Raw genomic sequence first — 23,122 nt, forward strand, 5'->3', positions numbered from 1 at the left:
AATGTGGCATTTTCTATGGTTAATTTATTTTTTATTACGAATTACATGTCTTTCTCGCTATATTAAAATAATACAATACCAATAATATGATGACATACGTTTTTTTTTAAATTATTTAAATTACTTTTCTAAAAATAAAACTAATAAAATTAGCAACTATATCAATCAAACCCATTAAATAAAACACCGAAAATATTAATCCAATCTAAAAAAAATAACAACTTTCGACCCCTGCCTTTCACTATGGTTGTTGTTATTGCAACCACAATCAAAACACACCCGAGTAAAAGCAAATGGAACCATTAGAGAATGAATACAATTTATTGGATCTCTTTTCTTTAGCATTAGTAGGTGTTTTGATTTTGAACAACAATATCAAGTTTGGAGAGATGTCGCGATTGCCTTATAGTCAGTTGTAAATTTGCCTTATAGTTAGGCTGATAATTTTTGACACTATTCGATTAAACGACACGACACGACACATAGTTAAACGGGTTTGAGTTTAGGATAAACGGGTTTGTTTCATAAATGGATTGACCCATTTATGACACAGAAATAAATTAGGTTTAAACGGATTGATCTGCCTAACTTGCAAGCGATACGAATAAACACATTGATTTAAACAAGTTCATAGGTTAATAGGTATATATGATATGTATAAATACATTTAAACACATTGATTCTCTCTTCATATATTTTAATAAATAATTTTATCATTTATAAAAATATATTATATTTTTAAAATACAAATAAAAATTCAAGTTATTTTATAATTAAATAAATATATTTATTAAATTATAATGGTTAGTTTTTTATTTAAAAATATATATTTAAAAATTATATTATTAAACATATTATACAGGTAAACTCATTTTACTTAGTTAGTAAACGTATCTGTATTTGGATTTAATGTTTTGACACAATTAATTAAACGGGTCATATTTAAATTTGATCAAATCTGCCTTATTACTCAGACTAAAAGTGACATTATTAACAACTCAATTAAAATTCATATAATTTTTATGTCTCAAACTAAAATTTAAAAAGTGTGATACAATCTCAGACTTCAGAAACTGCCAATCCATATCATACAAAAGGGTTGTTAGATTATATTTTATATATGATATTATCTCAATATATTTATTTTTGTTTTATTTTAATAAAATATGAATACCTAAAATCTTACATAAAAATTATATAGGTTATTTCTCTCATTTATTATTATTGCCATTTTAATATGTTCTTTAATTATTTACTTATTATATTGGTATTAGACAAAAATATAATTAATCTAATATGTTATGTTTTAGGATTAAAAATTATTATATAATTAAAAAATTATTAGTAAATATAATTAAAATACTATATTTTAATATTAATATCATTGTTGATTTAAAATTCTAATACATATGGACTTTTAAAATAAGATTTTTACTAAATGAATTATTAATTACTAATTTTAAATATTATATATTATGAAAAACTAATCTAATTAACTAAAAATTAGTAAAGTCTTATTGATAAATTTATCTCTTTCCTCATTTTATATTTTTATATAAGATATCTGATACATAAAATAAATTTATATAAATATTAAGAATAGAATATAGTAAAAGAAGGCAGGGAAGCCAATTATTTATTCATTTAATCATTTTCTGGGCACATTCATTGAATTAAATTAGTTTGTGACCATTACTTACTTAATATAATTAAGAAACGTCATCGCATTTATCATTTTTGTAATAAATTTGTTTGTTTGCTTCGTCTCTTCCTGATGGGAAGTTCCCTTGTATTTTTCTTTTTTGCCTCTAAAATAATTCCATCTTTCTAAATATAATATAATTTATCATATTAAATTATTTTTAAACTCCAATTATTTGTCTAAAACAGAGTTTGAAAAATCTTAATATATATATAATAACGTAATTTGTTATCAAAATCTATTTATTAATAAATTTTTAACATATATCTAATTTATATCCTCTATTTACATCTAAAATAAGATAGTTTAGTTATTTTATTTATTATTAATTTATGTAATAAGATTAATATATTAATTAATTAGTTATTTTGATAATTGAAAGATTGTTCTAATGCTAAAAAGGTGAGAAAAACTTTCCACTCCATTTATCTATATTTGCATTTCACTTGGTTAACTTATTTTATTGACACGTGACTATTTCTTTTTATATTTTATAAAATTAGCCTTCACATGTATATAAAATAATTTTATTTTATTCTAAGAAAACTTATATAATTCTTAATGAAATTTCTATCAGATTAAGAAATATTTTTTTAATTAATTTATTTTAAATTGCTATTATATCTTAACACATGATAGAATATTGTAAAATATTAATATTCTATTAAGTTAACAAAAGAATATTGAAATCATTGATAATCAAAAGTAATTTAGAAATCCTAAATACTTTAAATTCCAATTTATTGATAATCAAAAATAATTTTAATCACTAATTTTATCAACTAATTCTTGTCCATTCACAAATCAATCTGGCATTAGAATAAGGAATCTATACCTACAAACTAAGGAAATAAATAAATAAAATCCAGAAATCTTTATTACAGAGTTTTTAGAGTGTATCTCAAGGGTACTCCAAATTCCATACATACTTACATGTCGCCTTCTCATTGGCTCAAAACAGGTGAATTTTACAGGAACACGCACGGGCTAGGATCTGCTACTTCCCCAATATTAACTCTAAACATGTAAAGAAAGTTGCTAGCCAATCCAATTACAGAGAGCTGATTACTTTAAAACTCCATAGACCAAAAAGACCAAGGAGGGGTATTTTAGTAAATAAAGACCTGTGCATCCTCCGAATTCTCAAGAGCTAAGCAACCAAAACAAACAAACAAAACAAGAACAAAATATATATCAAGAGAGAGAAAGAAAAGAGAGGAGACGGCGGGGCAAAGGAGCGGCCACCATTGCTTTTGATCTCTCTTACTTCACGGCGATCGCGTCTGTTCTTATTTTTGGAAATTATCATTCACATTATAGAAATCTGAAACCCTAATTTTGTTTATTCTTTGGAAAAATTTTGATCACTGTATTCCGGTTTTACCCTTGATCATCTTTCTCAGATTAAAAAAACACACACTCCAAAGCAGAAACCTAATCTATGGCTAGCACTGCCAATGCTAACATCATCAACACCCCTTCCATAACACCATCAACAACCGCGATCACCCCTGTGGCTGCCACCGCCGGTGGTGATATGGTTAACCATAATAATATGCGCCACCACGGCGGCGGTTCTAGAGTAGTTTCTTCATCGCCGTGGACACAAATCGTGCGGGGAGATTCTTTGGATGCGATTGCTACACCAGCTGGAGCAATAGCAGCGGCTCCCGTTTCGCCAACGAGGGAGGCTGTCAGTGAACAATCGGTGGTAGTAGAAGAGGAGGGGACTGATAATGGCGCCAATGCAGGTAAGAGGCCGGTGTGGAATAAGCCATCGAATGGTGCTGTGGAGGTTGGGGCTGTTATGGGAGCTGTTTCATGGCCTGCTTTATCTGAGTCAGCTAGGGTTTCAGGGAAACCTTCTCAACAAGATTTATTTACTAAGGGACCTTCGTCTGATGGATCGTCATCCTCTGTTACTGTTTCACAGGTTTGATAAAGCGCCTAATCTAATTTAATTAATGTCAATTAATTGAGTAATTGTAATCAATTTATTGGTTTTAGCAAAAGCATTGGATTGCTTATGTTTATTTAATTACTAGAAATAGTGATTGACGATATAAAAAGTAATTTTGTCAATTATATTATTAGGTTGCTGGTAGTAGTATTATTTATTTTTATTAATACTTTGCTGTTTGTGTTTATAGGGAAGTGGAAGTGCATCTTCATCAACGCCGAAGCAAGTTAGTCATAATGCAAACCCTAATTCGACTACACCAAATCATACAATGCCAGCACGACAAAGATCAATGAAGCGGAATGGTGGTGCTAACACATCTTCTTCTAATGGTGGTGCTTCTCAGCCATCAGGATCACAACAGACCCAGACAGGGGAAGTGCATGTAAATAACCCTTCTCCTAGGGATCATGCTTCACAAAGGAATTCACAAAATCGTAGTGCTAATGATCACCCACAGCAGCAGCAACGGAATTCGTTCAGGCGCAATGGTGGGCCACATGTGCGTGATGGTTCTCACCATCACAATTATGGGGGCAGGCGTGATCAAGATCGTCAAAGTCAAGATTGGAATAATCATAGAAATTATAGTGGTAGAGATGCCCATATGCAGCAACAGAGAGTTGTCCCTAGATTTATGAGGCATCCACCACCGCCACCGCCACCACCTACTACTAGCACCCCATTTATTGGAGCCCCAGCAATGCGGGCCTTTGGCAGCCCCATTGGTTTCCATGGTAAGCCTAGTCATATCAATTCTTTTGTCACTTATATGTGTATTGGCTCTTATGTTCTCATCTGCTTGGTAGAAATAGCATCTCCTGTTTATTATGTTCCTGGTCCACCTCCAGACCCTCTCAGAGGTGTACCTTTTGTTGCGGCAACAATGCCGCCTATGTACTTTCCTGCTCCAGACCCTCAATTGCAACAGCAGATAATGACTCAGATAGAGTACTACTTCAGGTAATTTTTTTTGTTCAGTAAGTTCTCATACTTATTTGCTATCAGCACACCATATAACACCAGTTGCACCTATTTTTGTTTCATTGCAGTAATGAAAATTTAATTAGAGATATATTCTTGAGGCAGAACATGGATGACCAGGGCTGGGTACCTATTATATTAATAGCAAGCTTCAAAAAAGTGAGTTATTTTGGGGAACATAGTGGTGTTTGATTATTTGAAGTTGACGTAGCTTTCCCATTCATGGCTTATTGTTGTTGTGCAAAAGTTTTTAAAATAAAACAGATTTTAATGTTCTTAAATGGGTTTTGTTTATTTGAAACTGATGTGGTTTTCTCTGTTCATGGACTTATTCTTATTGTTCAAAATATAAAATGAAGTACCCGATTTAATCCCATGAAGTATTTCAAATAAAACACATTTTAAAAAAGCATTATCATGCCGTGCTTTAACTTACCTGATTTATTCGGTGATAAATTTCTTATTCAGTCACTTGTTCTTGTGTAATCTTTATGTCATTTTTTAAAGTTTCCTTGTGTTTGTTTTATGATATCCTCAGATGAATTCCTTGGAGTTGCTTTTTTGAAACTTTACAGCCTATTGAATATTATTATTTGGGTCTTAATGTGGTTTAGTTGGTTTATTGCCCTCTTGTTTAATCTTTTCTTTTCTTGCTACCTTTACTTGTGGGAGAAAATTAATAGATTATTTACTCTTTATTTATTGGTTTTGGTCAATGTTCTATTATTGATTTCTCGCCAAGAACTGAAATTACTGAAGAAGTAGAGTAACGCTTCATCTGTAATATATATTGGATGATTTGCCTTTTGTGTTGATTATGAATTATAACAATGTTACCTTTGAATTATCACCTGTGAAGTGTGATTTATAATATGTTGTAGCCCAGATGTATGCATGCATATGATATTTAAGACAGTTGGGGTCGTCTCATCTCAAAATAAATACCAAGTACACCTTGAGTGAAAGCTCTGCTCTATAAATTGAAAATGAAATGCTTTTATTAATTTGCTGGTTAATCTGTTTGATTAATTATTCTATTGATCACAATGATATTTTATAGGTATGTATTTTTTATATTTGCCAATGGATGTCCCTGCATGCGTGCAGTAGAGCATGGAAAATTGTACGTGCTGTATATAAGTATGATATGCAGTACTTTTCCCTAGACCAATTATATGTTTATAACCAGAATTGCAATCTTCCATGATACTCGAGCACTTTCAGTTACAAGAAGCTTTAAAAACTTTTGCTTGTTTGCCATGTTGTGTTTGAGTCTAGTATTTCTGCATCTGCAACTAATGAATTTTAGTCTTACTAATTTGTACTGAAGTAGTTGATTTTTTGCATTGTGTTTCATTTGGAGTTGGTACCTGCTGAAAGTAGCTGATGGTTTTCAAAATTGTACTTATCTGACGTCTTTGGATGTATAACAAATTTTATCAAATAGTATGGTAAACGGACATGAACATTTCAAAGATCCTGAACTTTTAGAGCTGAAGAGATTTGCATCAAGACAGTATTGCTCTTCTGTATCTTGTTTTTGTGTGCTTGTATGGTTCCAGATATCCTAAATACCAGAATATTAAGTTGTTGTATCTGTTGTCACAAGGCTCTTTTGGTGGTTGAAATTAGTTTAGTCTGCTAACTTTGCCTTTTTGAATGTGTGCTTGTATGTTTATCTGCTCAAGTAATCGGTAAGGTGCATGACTTTGTATACTGGTTCGTTCTCAAACCCTTGATATAGGATAATAGCATAAAGTGCTGGGATTTAGCAGAATTAATTGTATCTGCTTTTAGTTTATGCACATATTAGAAAAAGGAAAAAGCTTGCTGTTACTGGTAACTAAACTCTTGCAATTACATATAACCAGTGATAAATCCTACTCTATTTTTAGATGTTTATTTTTAGTCTTCCATTAATTTGTTTAAGATGCCTAAAGAGAGACTGGTGTCATAGTGTTGATTTTTAAAACTTTCATCCTTAAAAGATGAAAAATGAACCATAAATCAGATATTAGCCTATTCTGACATTTAAGATAAAATGTGAGATGAGATACAGACTACACGGATAGTAATCTTTCCTCTTCCTCCTATTATCTGAAATTGTGTGTCTTATTGTTTGTAATTATGTACCAATATTATGAATCATCTCCAATTTTAAAAAAATGCTGAGGGGGTGTAATGGGGTCGAATTATAATGATTGAGCTCATCATCCCATTATTTAATATGTCTTTGGGCAGTGATTCATTGTCAGTAGATTTTATTTTAGAAAGATGTGGAAGAGGGTACCACAGCAGTAGGCTTTGATGGCTCCAGTCAGATAATTTGCTTTAAACTAGTTATTGTATGTGCGATTCATGTGATTTTACGTGTGAGTATACTTTTTTCTACAAGTAACATATTAAACTTTATATAACCATGCAATGATAAAAATATAGTTATTGAATAAAATTTTCATATTATATATTAGTAAAACTTTTAAATGCACTAATTCCATGAACAAAAGTCATTTACAAAGTAAAAATTTGAGTTATGCTTTTAAAGGATTAGTACTAATTAGTATTAGAATATGCTGATTATTTATTTTAATCTTTTATAATCCTGATTACTCTATTCTCTTATCCTGAAAGTAATAATTTAATCATTTTTATATTTGTATTATCCTAATTAAATTCTGATTTCTTGTGTATAATCCTGATTAAAATAATATTGGTAAGATTATTAGTTTATTTTAATATATTTTTAGTCCTATTTAAACTATAATTTAATGTGTGTAATTGTAATTAAAATGGAATATGTAAAATATGAAATTCTGGTGAATATTCAACAAGCATGAAGAGTATTTCAATCTGCTCATATGTCTTCCCTGCTTAATCCACTTTTATATATGTTAACATGTATAGATTGTTTAGTCGTTTTGTATTACATATACTCTGACTTTTTTCTTTCTTTTTTTTTTTTCTCAAAATTATGTTTGTGCTTTGTATCTAGTTTTCTATCTTTTTTTTTTTTGTTGGATCAAATTCCTCTATAAGCTCAACAAATTTGCTTTCATTATTTGGAGAAGATGGATTTCAGTAATTTATTCAGAAATTTTACAATCTGAATATTTGAACTATTTACTTGATATTTGGAGCTTCCCTTGAAATCAAGTAGGAGAAGGTTCTTTCCTCGAAATCGCATTTTTTTTCTTCTTATTGATGTATTGTATCCTACATGCTGATAAGCTGGGGTTTGTTTAATTGGTTACAATGCTAGCTCACTTGTATTGACACTGTTGTTACATTGAATTTCCAAGAGTACCTAGTATATGGGTCTTTCAAATTCTTTGGATCATATTGTACCTCATTTTTGAGGTTTTACCCATTTCATACTAGTCAAAGCTAAGTTGGCTGTGAAAGTCCTGGTGTTCAGCTTCTACTTGAGCTTTTTTCTTTTCTTTTATTTTTTAAACCCAAAGACAACACCTTTCCTTGGCAATCCTTTTCAGGTTTTGAATCTGACTGACAATATTCAACTTATATTGGAATCTGTCAGAAATTCATCTATTCTGGAAGTGCAGGTATCTTTCTCTACTTGCGTAAGGTCCATTGCTATTGTTCAAATTTCCATAATTATGGTTATACAGTTTTTCCATCAAATTCTTAAATTAAATTGAGGCTTTTTTGGCATGTTGGGTTTCTATCCAGTTGAGTTCAGTGGTATCCTCCATGAATTTTAAAGGACCCTTGGTGATGCACGCAGCACCATTTGTGTTATTTTATGTTGTGGTATTCCTTTAGGTTCCATACTTTAAATTTTCTTAAATTGCATTTTAGGTTGACAAAGTAAGGAGGCAAAATGATTGGATGAGATGGGTAATGCCACCTTCTGCTCAGTTCACAAGTGTTTCAGGTCCTCCATTTCTTGGGAGGTCCAGTCAGGACATGCTGGCAGCCCATGTCCAGAGTATTTCACTGGAGGAGAGTGTTACCAGCCACAGCAGTGCAAGGAGTCAAGTAGATGTTCATAATGAGGCATTTCTTGGTAGGTCATCATCTGGGGACTTCAATAGCCAGTCACAGTTATTGAGCCTTGAAGGAACAGACCAAGTCAGTGTACAGGGTGGTTCAGATTCGTCTACTTCAATGAGAAATCCGAGTAAGTGAAGTGTGTTCTGATGCACATTTTACTGGAACTTTTGGAGGAAAGTGGGGAGAGTGCTTTTTGATTATATTGGTGGATGTCTCTCGTTTTCTTGATGTTTGCCTTGCATGATGGTGGGGAGGGGGCTATTAAAATGGGGGAAGAAAGAAAAAAAGCAACATTTTAAAGACACAAGAAAAACTAAAAGGGAAAAATTAAAAAAAATTAAAAAAGAAAAGAAAAGAAAAGAACAACTTTTATGACTAGAGCTAGTAGCATGAGTTGATTAGGATGCATGTATGGTTTTTGTGGGAGGTATTGCAGATTATTGCATAATTATATGTGGTGGCCTATTTGGTGTTATTAACGGGGAATTTTGGCTTTACTTCCCCTCACTGCCCCTCAGCTGGTTTTTAAAAATCTTTGGGGTCAGATTACTCCAATTCTAGGAAGCAAACATATGACTTCTGAGTTCTGACAGATGGAACAAAGAAAATGGTTGGCTTGGTCTCTACGTATTACAAGGTAAAAGAGGGTGGTGGCATGCATGGGATATGCAACTCATGGTACATCTGCTATTGCTCTAATTTTTTGGTCATATGATCTGATGGTTTAGGTTTCTCTTTGGTTACACCTTATATTTAGAGTTGCATTTATATGTATACCTTCTTCAAACCTTTTGAAGATTTCACTACATAAGTTGGTCCTCATAGTGAGAAACCATTGAACCGTCCAGTTTTAGGATTGGATGTGGTTGGCATTATATGTTAATTTAAAGATTTGGAGATTGTGGTGTTTGCCAATTTATTTTACTATATTATTTATTAGTTTGCTGACTAATCAATAAAGTACTGGAAGCTAATCAGGTCTAACATGACTTGATGTTTTTTTATCTTTTATCTTATAATATTCGTTATGTCCAGCTGCTGTATTGCTGCTGGGCCTAGTTACTTCTAGGAGTAAAGTGGAAGACAGCAGTTTGGTGTTTTCCAAAATATGCCCAAGCAACTACATCTCCTTTTTAGTTGAAGTGCTCATGTTCGGTTCAGTATGCTGCCTTTTAGACATTGTTTGCAGATAAAAAATTACGAAGTGGAGTTTTCTGATTTTTGAGTTATTGTCACTGTTACTTTTGGTGGAAATAAGGTTGAATTCCCTACTCGATTCTTAGTTATTGCCACTTTTGGTTGAAATAAGGTTGATTTTCCCCTATTCTTAGTTGAACTAGTAGTCAGATCAAGTTGGGTTTTACTGGATTATTTTCTTGATTTCTCTAAAATTCTCTTGAATCACACTGGAAACTAACATTGGAGGTAGGGACTGGGGAGTAGTGATTAATTAGGATAGTAGGTAAACCGATAGTGTCTAAGAATTATTATATTGACAGACATACATGAGAGTAGTGATTGAATAGGACAGGTCTTATGTTTAGTGGTTTGGTTTGGTTGTGCTAAAGTAGTATTAATCTTTAATTGGTGTTAAAAGGACAGACACTGAAATGACATTTTTGAGGCTACTATTTGTTAAAATATGATAATCAAGTTCAACATCTTTCTAATGGTTTTACATATTTGGTCCTAGTATTCCTGTTTCGTATTGTAGGACATGGAAATTAGGCTCCGGTTTCCATAGAATAATACCTTGAGCTCTTATTGGCAAAATGTTGGTGAAATTGTCATAAAGGTATCGTTGTGCACTGAAGCTTAATGCATATCACTTGCATTGTTGCCCGTCACATGGTGAAGTGGATGGAGTCCGACTGCAATGCATAAAGTTTTGGTGAATTGTGAATTTGACATGCTAACCTTTTCGCTCCCAGTTTCCAAATTTTTCTCTTTTCAATTTCAGCACTTTTTTAACTTTCAAATAAAAAAATCTTTTGGCCCTGCTCTTTTGAAGTTCTGCCTCTGCCTTGATGGTATCATCCTAATTTGTTGATAACGTGCCTTCTATTCTATCTGGGGCCATTTAATATGAAATAATAGTCTTAATTCTGGGACTCACATTGGGCTGATACGCATTGTAGTTTTCCCCCATTTTCTTTTCTCAGAAGATGAATTCATTAATATTACAAGGATTAGAGGCATCTTAATTAACCATCCTGGGGCCGAAATCCTTAGTATTTTAGCTTACATCTCAAGTGCTTGATCCTTTCTACTATACTCCTGATTTGGAAAGGATAAAGCGCTGTGGAGAGGATACTTTACCTTGTTCGGGAAGGGGAAAATAAGAGTAGATTTTAGATTTTCCCATGTTTGGAAATGGGTGAAAGATAAGGAGACGATTTTCTCTCCAAAATAGAGAGAGTGAGATAAAATAAAAATTGCAATAATACAAGTCAAATTCGAATTCTTTTCCTGTCTTGTAACTTCTAGTTTTCTAAACAAGAAAAAAATAAATCTATTTTTGTTCCTTTCTCTTTATTTTCCTTCAATCCAAACAAGAGATAAAATATTTCTTTTTCTCTTATTTTCTTTCTTCCCTCAATTTTGTTCCCAAACAAAGGGTTAATAAGAATCGAAATGTACGAGTCGAACATGCAATATTGAAGTTTTAGACTCCTGGCCATTGAAACTGCTTGCAGAAGCACCAGACCTTCAGCTTTCAGGGTCAGTTTCGCATGTATAAAGTTTGTATTACCTTCTGGACTGAAGCCTTTTATCATTTCTGCACACCATAGTTAAGCAACATTGCTATTGAATTTGTTTCCACCTGGAGGGGGAGGGCTCCATCTGTATATGGCATGATGTGCTTCAGAGTACATTCCATGTCTCCTGAAAAAAGACAAAACAGTATTGCATATCATAGATTGGCATTCAACACCTTTCTGTCTAGCACCAATGCATTCCCACCAACATGAAAAGTTCAAACATTGATCAGGAGATGGTCTACAACCAGACCCAAATATAAACCAGACTGTCCAATTGAGGACAGAGAAGCAGACCAGCCCTCACCACATTCAAGGGGTTAAATAATAGAGTCGACAATATTTTTCATAGTGGCCAGAGAATTTTCTTATGGCTTTCCACATGAACACAAAAATTTGGGAGGCTGCTTCAGTTTTCATAATGGGATCTAAGCCCTACTGGGCATCCTGTCTAGCTTTGAGGACAGCGTAAGACTCAGAACTTTTATCATGCATAAAATGTTTAGTTTGTTTAACAGTGATCACACCCTCAAAAAAGTAATGTCGCACCCATTCATCTTGGCTCGAGGGGAAGCAATGGTCATATCAAGATTAGCCTCCTTCTCCTTCTGATTAAGTATCTGATTTATGATATTCTCATTGCATTTTTTATCCTCAGTGATTAGGTTTGCTACTAGCAAGCTTCTCCAAGCCCAGGAGGGATTGTTTCTTAGTTGAGATTCCAATAGCTAGCACTAGCAGAGCGATAATATTTAGCTTTCATGATTCTAAAAAGTAACCTTACCTTCGGCTTGGGGTATTGAATTAGCAAAGGGCTGGAAAATTTTCTTGTTATGCATCGGCCGAGAGAAGGGCTTCATTGGAGGACTTGAGATTTTTAAATTCTAGCCCTCCTAAATATAATATAGTTCTGGCTAGACTTCACCAATACCAGTTCATTGAGAGGTTGAATCTTGAATACTTCACAAAAGGTCCGGTTCACAGTTAAGGATTGAATGGTTTGAGACTGATTCATGATGCAAATTGATTACGGTCCGACACCGGTTCAAATAGTAGAAAGATTTAAAATTAAAAATTAAAAATTATGAAAACTAGAATTTTTAGAAAAGAGGAAATTCATCACACCCTTTAATTTATTTGTCTCATATTATGCATAACATTTATCATAATAACTATACGTTTCGTGAGATTAAAGAATCATGACTTGGTTTAATTGTGCTAACTAAATTTGAATTTAGCTAAATGTTTAAACATCATTGGATATATTAGTGTATATTTTTATATAAGCTATAAGTAGATCAAATTTAAACATAATTTAAACTTTTTTTCTAAATTAATATTTTTATTTATTTTCTCTTGAGGCTTGATCGGTTTGGATTGGCGGTTCTGGTTCAAGGCCAATTCAAGTTCGAACATGATGTTGAACTTTTATCGGCTATTATCCCTTACGGGAATCAGATTGTTGCCTAAGGGCTAATTTGAGGTTTAATCGGTCTAATTTCTATATCGGTTTCTGGTTCAAACTGACCTTTTGGTTAGGTCTAGTTCTGGTCATGTCTTGCCATTCCATATAATGGATAGCTATCCTATCTTATTTCCGATCAGAAATAAAAAGAAAAAACGATAGAGGTAAGCTTTTTACAGATCGCTCTAGTGAGCCTACAAGTAATTTGGAATAGCTTGGAAGACAACTTTGACTAGGACTTCTTCTCCTCCAAAATAAAGGAACTTAGCTTTACATTATCGTGCTTTCAATTTCATTTTATCCATAATATATCTTAAGCAATGCTTGATTCATGAAATAATCAAGGAGTATAATAGTTATCCTATTTGGAATAACTTCTCCAAGATTTGATTCAAACTTGAACAATATTTTTCAATTTTCCATATAAATTGAAGAATGGCTATTATGCGCCTTAAGGAATAATAACATAATCACATTCATGTTCCGTCTTGGACCATTTAATATGATAGCAGAGTCTATTTATGTTGATTCTCTTCATTCTGTGACTCGCATTGAATGAGTATATTGCTGTATGGTACCAGTCGAAGACAATAGTTGCCCATTTGAAGTTCTGCTAACTTGGACAAGTAAGAAACTTTGTCCCTCCCTCCCATATTGGGCCCCTTGGAGACCAATTTAATAAAGAACATGCACAAAGCTACTTAATTAAATTATAATAATTTTCTTTTCCTATTGTTATGAATTATATGTATTTGGATGTTTCCTTGGACCACCAATTCACTTAAAATCTGTACTAAATGTCCTAATAGTGAGAGGCTGAGAGCTACAGCTCGAACATTAGTGAGCCCTAAACAACTTCTTTTTATTATAGGGGTCCTTAGTGATTATCCGTCCTAATCCTAGGTACTATTGTTTGTTTCTGCAGCAATGATACAGACAATCCTTCTTAAGTGGGATCAATTGTTTGTCCATTAATCAGACACCTTAATGTACAGGGAACACCTATGTATGTCCAAGTGTAGCCACCACCTGTACTCTGTCACTATTGTCTGGTGGTGATGTTAAATGCTGTAAAATATCTAGATAAATATGGAGAGATATGAAGGTCCTGAAAATGTTATATTTTAGCATTTTCTTCCCAGTTTGTTCTAAGGATCATCTCATACAATGTTCATAAAAGAATAACAGTTTTAAAGTTTCAAACGGTTAGCATAGAATTGGTTCCATTCACCGACAAAAGGAAATAGCCCAAGATTATTTTCTCTTCCTATTTACTGATTGCAGCAGGTGACCTACCAACTGCATCTAAGCCATTGATGATTGTCTTAAACTATGTGCTACCATTGTTATCCAATGGTTATTACTTGTAGTTGTAAACCCTATTCTGTCCACTGGGTACCCATGAACTTGAAAGACACAAGCTTAGAGAAACTAGAGAAACAGGAAAAAAAGAAGAAGAAGAAGAAGAAGAAGACCAATTTAAAAGGGTGAGGCCTCGATCAAAGCAAACAAAGGAACAGATATAGACTAACGTACCGTACCCTTCAATGGAATAAGAGAAAGGTGTTTCCTCTTTAGTGCCTTACATAGAAAGTTGCCATCTTTGTTATTTTTTTACACAAAATAAAAAGAAAAAAAAAAACACATAGCACAAAACAGCCCTTTCTTCATTTAATGACCAAGTCCTTTTTCCTTTTCATAATTCCCATTTGTGCATGTATTATGTTGGTGCCTGAAGATGCAAATTTAGATCAAATGGGCAAAAAATTGTTCACTCAAAGGACTACCAAGAAATGGTAAGTAGCAAGTATGGTATGTAATTTTGTATCAAGTATCAGTTGTAGCAGCAGTGGCGGTGCATGTGCTTCAAGTTTTAAGGGCTAGGGTTTGATCAGTCATTAAAAGGGGGTAGGTGTCAACACAGGGTTGCTTGTTAGCAGAGGGATGAGGTGGATACACGTATTTGACAGAAGTCACAGAGCAATAAGAAGATCGATAGCCATAGGAAGTAGTGGGGGCCCTCTTGGGTAAATGGGGTAGGAGGGTTACTGAATGATGGAGTGCAGTTTTTTTGGAGAAGTGTAATGCAGAGCTGACAGCTGTCTACTCATTTTCATCTGTTACAAAAGCTCTTCAAATGGTTTTTGGATTCATTTTTAGAACATATATATATAAGGTAATAGCTGGGCTTCATGTTCTGATCCAATGGATGTTTCTATGAACCAGCCAGTGATATAAAATTTCTATTCTTTTCTATTTTACATTATTTTCACCTTCTTCATGATGGTCCTGCCACTGAACAACTGTTCACTTGGCAACTTTAACAAGACTTTCAAGTACAATTATTTACCCAATTTCATTACCATAGATTATCGAAGAATATAGAAATTATTAAATGGCTAACAATCGATGAGATTGATATTAATAAATTTAACGTATTAATTTAACCTCATAGGAGGTTACATCATGAAAGCCTTATCTATGTTCATTTATTTTTAATTAATTTTTTCTTATAAAGTACAAGCTATTAAATCTTAATATAAGTGTAAAGAAAATTAAGAAATTCGAAACCGAGACCTATTTTGAAAAATTGCAAGCTCTTAACTACTAGATAAATTTTGTTGATATATATATATGAGCTTCTCTCTTTATATTTTTAACAAATTCTGTTGTTTTTCTCACTTAATTGCTTCATTTCAGCCTATTTTTGAAACATTTTGATTATATGCACTTCAGGACCTAGAAATTAAAAAAGTTTTAGTATACTCATTTTATTACCAATATAGAGAAATATCCAAAACATTTCTAATTTTTAATCAGACTGAATCTGAATTTAATACAATGCACAAATGAAAAAAAAAAAGTTTTTGTACATTCATTATATCAGTAATTCCTTTCTAAAATGGCATTTGGGCATGACTTGCTTAATCTTGGGAATCCACTGTGAATATGAAAGAAGGCAGGAGAAGGGTGGAGAATAGAGTGTGACAGTCCCAATATGGCTGGACAGGATAAGAGCCATCACCAATCCAATGCCCACTAAACATGGCCTATAGTCAAGACATGTATGCAGATGGGACTGGTCTTTCTTTCTTGCTTTTTCTTTTTTCTGAAGAAAAAAAAAAGGTTGGAAGTAAAGGAAAGAATAGTGCACATGGTTAGGGTTCAATCTTTAAGGTTATACAGTCAATGACACTTATTATTGCTCTGCCTATCTAAGGGTGTTCTCTGTATGATAATTTCCTTTTCTTTTTCCTTAAAAACTTTGGCACCCACAAAGAGAGGAAAACTAAAAGGACTTGCGCGTACAAAAGAACAAAGAAATAGACATTCACATTATTGGTGGTAGAAGGAAAATAACTAACCCATTGTTTGGAATGCAGGAACAGAAGGGAAGATAGAAAATAACAGAAAGAAAACATGGAAGAAAATTGACTTTTATTTTATTTGAAATGGAAGGAACAAAGATAGAAAATAATAACTATTCTCTTTTTAAAATGGGAAACAATATGTAAGGTGAGAGGAATGATTTAGTTTCAAAATATCATTTTTATACTTTTTTATAATACATAGAACTATAATTTCATTTCTTCATATTTTAGTGTTTTTAATAAGAAAAATATATATATATTTTTTTTGTAAATTTTCTTTATCTAAATAAGAGAGAAAAATTCAAATTTTAATATTTATTTGTTGTCAATTATTTTCTCCTCCTTACGTCAATATATTCTTAAACAAAAAAGGGTAAGTGGGTTAGCAAAGTAAAATGATTATAGAGACAAAAGAAGGATGGTTTCTCCAAGAGTAGTAAACAAACGCAGAAAGAAGCAGAAGCAGAAGCAGAAGGTACCCTTTAGTAAACATATTATCCCACGAACAAATACAAGTGTTCAAATCTCAGACACTGATCATCAAATCTGGAATCTCTGATGACAAAACTGACCCTTCTGATGTCTGTTTTCTTTGGTGTTGTTGGCGGCATATCCTTTCTTTTTTATCTTCTTCCTCTCGTTCGTACTCTTCAACATCTAACTAAAATACAACAGTCATATCAATGCACAGTTGACAGTGAGTCACTCCTCAAAAGTGGTTAATCCCCTAACTACACCGAACGCTTACTCTATGTTTAGGAACCTTTTAGGGAGAAAAAGAAAATAAAAATCTCACACATACTGTTTTTTCTTTCTCTCCTTTTCCTAACATGGTAAAGTTGAAATAACTCTTTATTTTCCATCCTTATTTTCTTTTCTCTTCCTGTTTCACCTCATTCCAAACATAGGGTTAGAGTTAAAAATGGTGAGTTGGAACTTCAGGAAATTTCCTTATAAAGAAAGGAAAAATGGTAAAAGAAACTACTTCTCATGGAATTGTTTCTCTGATATCTTCAGAGAGATGGAAGAGAAATTGTTCTTCTTATTCTTAGAGAAATGTATGCAACAATCCAAAACTCAAAACAGAAGCAGGTGGAGCGATGCATCTTCAATTGCATGTTAGGTTTTGTCCACTGCCACCCTTCACCCTTCACTCTTGTCCTTCCATTTATTCACCACTTTAACTTATTCTCAAGCTGTGGGAAAGTTTCGTGGAGACCAAAAATCATAGAGCCCACATCTTAGCTCAGAAAAACCAAAAATATATTGTTCTCTTTGTACAACACAAACCAAAAATAAATAAAAATGAGAGAATTTGAAACTTTGTAATCAGAAAACTTGACTACCCAAACAAGAAAGACCTTAGCCATGCTACTTATTTACAATTTCTAAAAGAAGTTTACTCCTTTTAAATTTTAAATAAAAAATATATACTTTCTAAATCTAAATAGGAAGAAACTCTTCCATTAAAAATAATTAAATAGCTTATGTTACTATAGAAGTGTTAATATTGATAACTAATTTAAGATTTTTTCTCTAAACAAATTTCTATGATCATATATAAATGATATTTTTCATATTTTTATTGTGAAACATGATATTTAGTATTTTATATGTTCTCAATTTAAATTGAACAAAATTAATATATCTATATATTTTTTAAAATTTGATTATGTTGTAAAATTTTAGTTTTTTTAAATTTATTCCTAATTGCATCACCGATTATTTGATTGTTTTACGTATAAAAATAAGTTAGTTTAGTATAAACCAAATAAAAGTTTAAGATAAATAATACGCGAACCAAATAGAAACTCAACATAAGTTAAACATAAATTAAAAAAAAAATCAACAAATATGATTCAAAAACCAGATAAAATTATTAGAATATATATAAGAAAATTTTTAACTAATTATGAAAAATTTCTGACTAATTATAAAAATTCATGTAGTGCAAAGGAGATGATTCGAATTTGAAATCTCTCATTTTAAGAGCAAATATTTTTGCACTTAAGTCAAGTTCCGAGTATTTTATATATCAATGGTCGATTAAGTATATCTTTACTCATATTTGATAGCCTGTATTTTTAAGATATGATTTAAAAACCAAATAAAATTAAATATAAATTGTTTTATTACTTTATTGTCTTGCATTATTTAAGAAATTTATTTTATTTGGGTTTGAATTTTATTAAATTGTTCTTGGATCAATTTAGATAATTTAATAGGAATAATAATAGGAATGATGTACTTTTGTAATTTTTTTGAAACAAAGCATATTCGTTTAAAAGAAAAAGTGTGCATAATTATTTTATATTTTTATTAAAAAAGACTCTAAATGTAATTAGGATAAGAATAATTAAAGAAACTTTTAGAGTGTCAAATCAAATGTGTTTTAAGTGGCCTATTTAGAACTAATATCTCTCTAAGAAAATGGAATATACTTTATAAGACTGTAATCTTAGAGTGTCTAGCTTGGGTTTGATGCATTATTTTTAAGTTTTATTTTGTAATTGGAGGTTAAACAAGCTTAATCTAACCTAAATGACTATAAATAAGTGGGGAATAAAAAATTAAATTATTTATCAATCTATTAAAAATAAAATATGATTTACTTAAAAATTTATAATATCGTTTTAGAAAACTTATAATTTCATTATAGTAAATATGTTTAAATAGATATTCTTATTTGTAATATAAGAGAGATTTAAATTTTATATCTAAATTTTAAATTACTTAACTCATGAGTACATAACAATAATTTATGAATCAATCTTTAACTTAGTTTATTTATATTTATATAAATATATTTTCAAATCGAATTCTAAATAACTCACTAATTATTATTATTATTATTATTATTATTATATCTAAAACTAATATTAAAATAAAAATTAAAAAGTTGGACAATTAATTTAGATATAAATACATTTTTGAAAAATAAAATCTTATGATGGATTAGCAAGGATTTTATATATTTTTAAAAAAAAATTCATTAATATAGCGACGAATTTTTAGCGCCTTCATTAAACTTAGGAACAAACAGTCTTGTGCTAACTTATTAATTTGTTATTAACGAAACAATTTGTTGTCCTCTAAATTAGCTACGAGATTGTCTCTCGCTAACTTTAGCAACGGACCAAAAAATCCATTGCTAAAGCATTTGCAAGAAGGACTTACTGAAAGACAAGTTTTCATCATTAAATCGTCGCTAAAGAAATTTTGAGAAAAATATATTTTCTAAGAAAATTACTTATTTTCTGCTGTTTGGATTATGAGAAAAATCATAGGAAAACTACTTTTCGGTGTTTGACGTACTTTATAAATATTACCTTTTTTCTATAAAAGACTAGTAAAACATTTAAAAACCAATTAAATGACTAAATTAAAAATTCTATACCGTAAAAGAAAATTTAAATTTATTTTATAAAAACTAAATAAACAAGAATGGAATAAAGATATATATATTAAGAAAATATTAGATAGGATTAAGACACTGAAATTAAAATATCTTAAGAGTTAAAGAATATAATAATAATGTTGTATAAATTTGTTTAGATCAATAAATATATATTGATCTAAAAAAAAAGAATGCTATTTAAATACTTAAGCGATCTACATAAGTCCATCGCTAAGTTTAGCCATGCACAATAGTCTGTCATTAAACTTTAAACATACAGCAGCATGCTTTACCACTTAGCTAAAATGCTTAGCGATGGATAATAGCTCGTCACTAATTAATAATGGACGCTTTGTTTGTTGGTAATTAGCGATGGATTATTAGTCCATCGCTAATAAGCGATGGAGAAATTTGTAGCTAAATAAATTATGTTTTGGTGCCGAATATAGTGATGGAATAGTTGTTGTTTCATAATGTTCATTGCTATTCGACCACTATTTTGTCATTAATGTTGAAAATATTTTCAATTTTTACCATCATTGATTTGTTGATATTGTATCAGCAAATAGCAAGAGATTCAGTCTACTGCTAATTATCTGATTTTTTTTATATTAAAATATAAAATAAATATTTATTCTTCCATTCATTTATTTAGAGCATTTAAAATTTCATTTAGCGTAAGGATATCATCTGACACGTTCTAGATTAATTATATATATATACTAAAAAGATAAAAATTATAATTTTTTTTAGTAATTTTAGAAAATTATTTTTTCTATAACTTATTCCAAAAACATATTCTAAAGAATCTTAAAAAGAAAATAATAAAAAAAGGGATAGACTAATTTGAAAAATTAAATATTCAATGCGGGGTGACGCATATATATAACATTGGTGAGTAATGTTCCTCCACCCAAAAGGGGCAGCAGGGAGGTTAAATTTGGACCATCAAGCATGAAGAGTCCCATTTAGCATCAAATAGGTATCCCCAGAGTTCCGAAATATAACATGAAGAGTCCCTTTTCCATGAAATTGTCGAGGACCATATGATCTTCCACTTGTGAAATTAGGTGACATTTCTGATAGTAGAACACCTGTATACTAATACCATAATGAGTTTGTGACTGGAGGAGCAATGGCAGTACAAATAAAAACACCTGTGCACTCCAACAACAGATAACTACAGAAAATGGTAAATCAACTTGAATTATTCGTAGCTCCATTCTTTGCAAAGCTTGTTTGATTAAAACTAAAAACATGTAGACATCAATTTCATTATTTGAAAAAATATATATATTATTATTATATTATAAAGGCCAACCCAATTATATTTAATGCAATTCAATATAACAATAGAATATAACAATATATTTTTTAAATTATTAAATTAAACTCTGTATTAGTCACTCTATATTTAAACACCTACAAAATATAAAATATAAATAAACCTATAACCAAATCGTAATTAAACCTTTAATTGAGATTTGATTTAAAGCTCAATGGTTTATCAGTTATTAAATAAACTATCATCTCGTAACAACAACTACTAATTACCAACTATCAGCAACAACAACTTAGTTAAAAACGTTTCAAATTGATCAAAATTAGATTAGGCCTACAAAATTATACTACATATTGAAACTAGGCCAAATACAGATTTATGTCCTTAAATTTGTATAAATTAGTTAAATGAACGAAGACAGATGTCAAAGAATATTAAAATATTATATTATTAAACTGACTAAACATTCAAAATCTATAGGCATAAATATGCATTTCGCATTAAAATTAAATCAATAAACAGAAGAAACAATGCTTAAATATGAATTTCCTCTAAAAAGTTATCAAGTAAAATAAAACATTTCAAAAATAGCAAAAATGCGAATTTAGAAATGTGTATTTTCAACTTACAAATTAATTACATCTTCTGAATCTATGCACTGATTTCTTTGGTTCATCATTGTGTTTAAAGCTTTAGTTCTTGATGAGTTGTTTTTTTTTTTTCTTTACATGTAAATGCTCCATGGAGATTTGCTGAATGCATTTAATCGACTAATGTACAAAAAGTTATTACATGATCCTAATATACTAAGTCATCAAAAGATTTATTCAACATCGTAATGACATTTAATCTCATTTTTACATATCAGTCTTATATGTAAAATTAACAAGACTGTTAAAAAATCAAACAAAATATTTAATTTTTAGAAATAATTCTGATATGAAAAAGATGAAATGAAATTTCATCATTTTATTGGATGAGTCAAAAGACGCAATGGATCAAAATTTATATAATAATTTCTCAGGATGCTTATTATGTATTAATACAAATGATAATCTAAACAATAATAATTAAATTACTAAATAAGCAACTATATTTTGTACCATCTAAATCATAACATAAGACTAAAATAGACAAAAATAAATAAAATCTGCTAGATTTGAGAAAAGGTTCACAATACATGAATTTTCGACAATTAAGATAAACCTATATATATTAATGTTCTTTATCAGAAAATTCAAAATCAGTATTTTTGAGTTAAATTCGTAAAGATATTAAAATTAATATAGATATTTCGGTTTGTGATTAAATTCGATTAACATTATAACGAGTTAGATTTGATAATGCATGAAAATTTATATTTTCTAAAATAGTTAAGTTTTTTTTTTTTGAGAAAAAAAAAAGAGTTTTTCATATGAATCATAAATAAGCTAAAGATTCTCGAATAAATGAATAAAATTTAACAACCCAGGCTATCTCTATTTTTATGGGTTAATTTTGAAGAAATTTCATGGTGTATAGTTTTTTGAAAAGAAGAAATTATTTTTATGAATTTTTTCAAATTTTTATAATATTTAATTTATATAATTTTTTATTTTTTTATAATTTCATCAAAAGAAAAAAGCTAAAAATATACCTAAAAGATATCGAAAATATATTACTTAATGTACATTATTGTCAAATCAGCAAAATAAGATAAATTTATCATTTTTATTTTATATATTTATGTTTAATATTCATTAACTAAAGGATATTATATGCTACAATATACATAAAATGTAGTTAGAAATATATAAAGATAAGATAAAAATAAAACTAAATGTGGTGGATAAAAATGAATGATAAGATTGAAGATGCCAAAAAGAATGGTAATTCTGTGTGTTATAGCACCTATTTGAATTTTATGAAAATGAAAATGCGGACTAAGATGAATAATAAAAATAAAGATGATATTATTATAATTTTATTAAAAAAAATGATACTAAAAAAATATCAAAAAGATACTAATAGAATACCATAAAAATTATAAAAAAAAAATATTTTAGATCGTAAAAACATAGAAATTTTTTTTTGTAGCCCTTTTCCCTTATATATGTAAAAAGCTTTTAATTTTTTTATAAAGTAAAATTAAATAAAATGTGAAATTTATAGTGGTCCACCTAAAAATTGTACCCCATTAATACTAACA

General features: G+C 30.3%; 1 protein-coding gene across 3 annotated transcripts; it reads left to right on the forward strand.

The window, feature by feature from the left end:
- The first annotated feature begins 2,846 nt into the window (after positions 1-2,846).
- Positions 2,847-9,599, forward strand: LOC8268065 (la-related protein 1C). Of its 3 annotated transcripts, none has more exons than XM_048374100.1 (6): positions 2,847-3,635; positions 3,853-4,399; positions 4,472-4,625; positions 4,715-4,805; positions 8,138-8,209; positions 8,337-8,474. In XM_048374100.1, the coding sequence occupies exons 1-6, from the start codon at positions 3,144-3,146 to the stop codon at positions 8,427-8,429; spliced, it is 1,449 nt and encodes a 482-aa protein (XP_048230057.1). In that variant the 5' UTR covers positions 2,847-3,143; the 3' UTR covers positions 8,430-8,474. The 3 variants fall into 3 exon arrangements, with proteins under 3 accessions (XP_048230057.1, XP_048230056.1, XP_048230055.1); XM_048374099.1 differs by having other exon boundaries at positions 2,850-3,635; positions 4,478-4,625; positions 8,466-9,599; XM_048374098.1 differs by having other exon boundaries at positions 2,855-3,635; positions 8,466-9,599.
- Positions 9,600-23,122: the final 13,523 nt, after the last annotated feature.

The sequence above is a fragment of the Ricinus communis genome, chromosome 5, assembly GCF_019578655.1.
Source record: "Ricinus communis isolate WT05 ecotype wild-type chromosome 5, ASM1957865v1, whole genome shotgun sequence".
NCBI lineage: Eukaryota > Viridiplantae > Streptophyta > Magnoliopsida > Malpighiales > Euphorbiaceae > Ricinus > Ricinus communis.

Bases quoted from the DNA above. Each gene is read 5' to 3' on its own strand.
- LOC8268065 (XM_048374098.1), top strand. From the start codon at position 3,144: ATGGCTAGCACTGCCAATGCTAACATCATCAACACCCCTTCCATAACA. The intron at 3,636-3,852 runs GTTTGATAAAGC...TTGTGTTTATAG, and splicing joins CCTCTGTTACTGTTTCACAG to GGAAGTGGAAGTGCATCTTC. The intron at 4,400-4,471 runs GTAAGCCTAGTC...TCTGCTTGGTAG, and splicing joins CAGCCCCATTGGTTTCCATG to AAATAGCATCTCCTGTTTAT.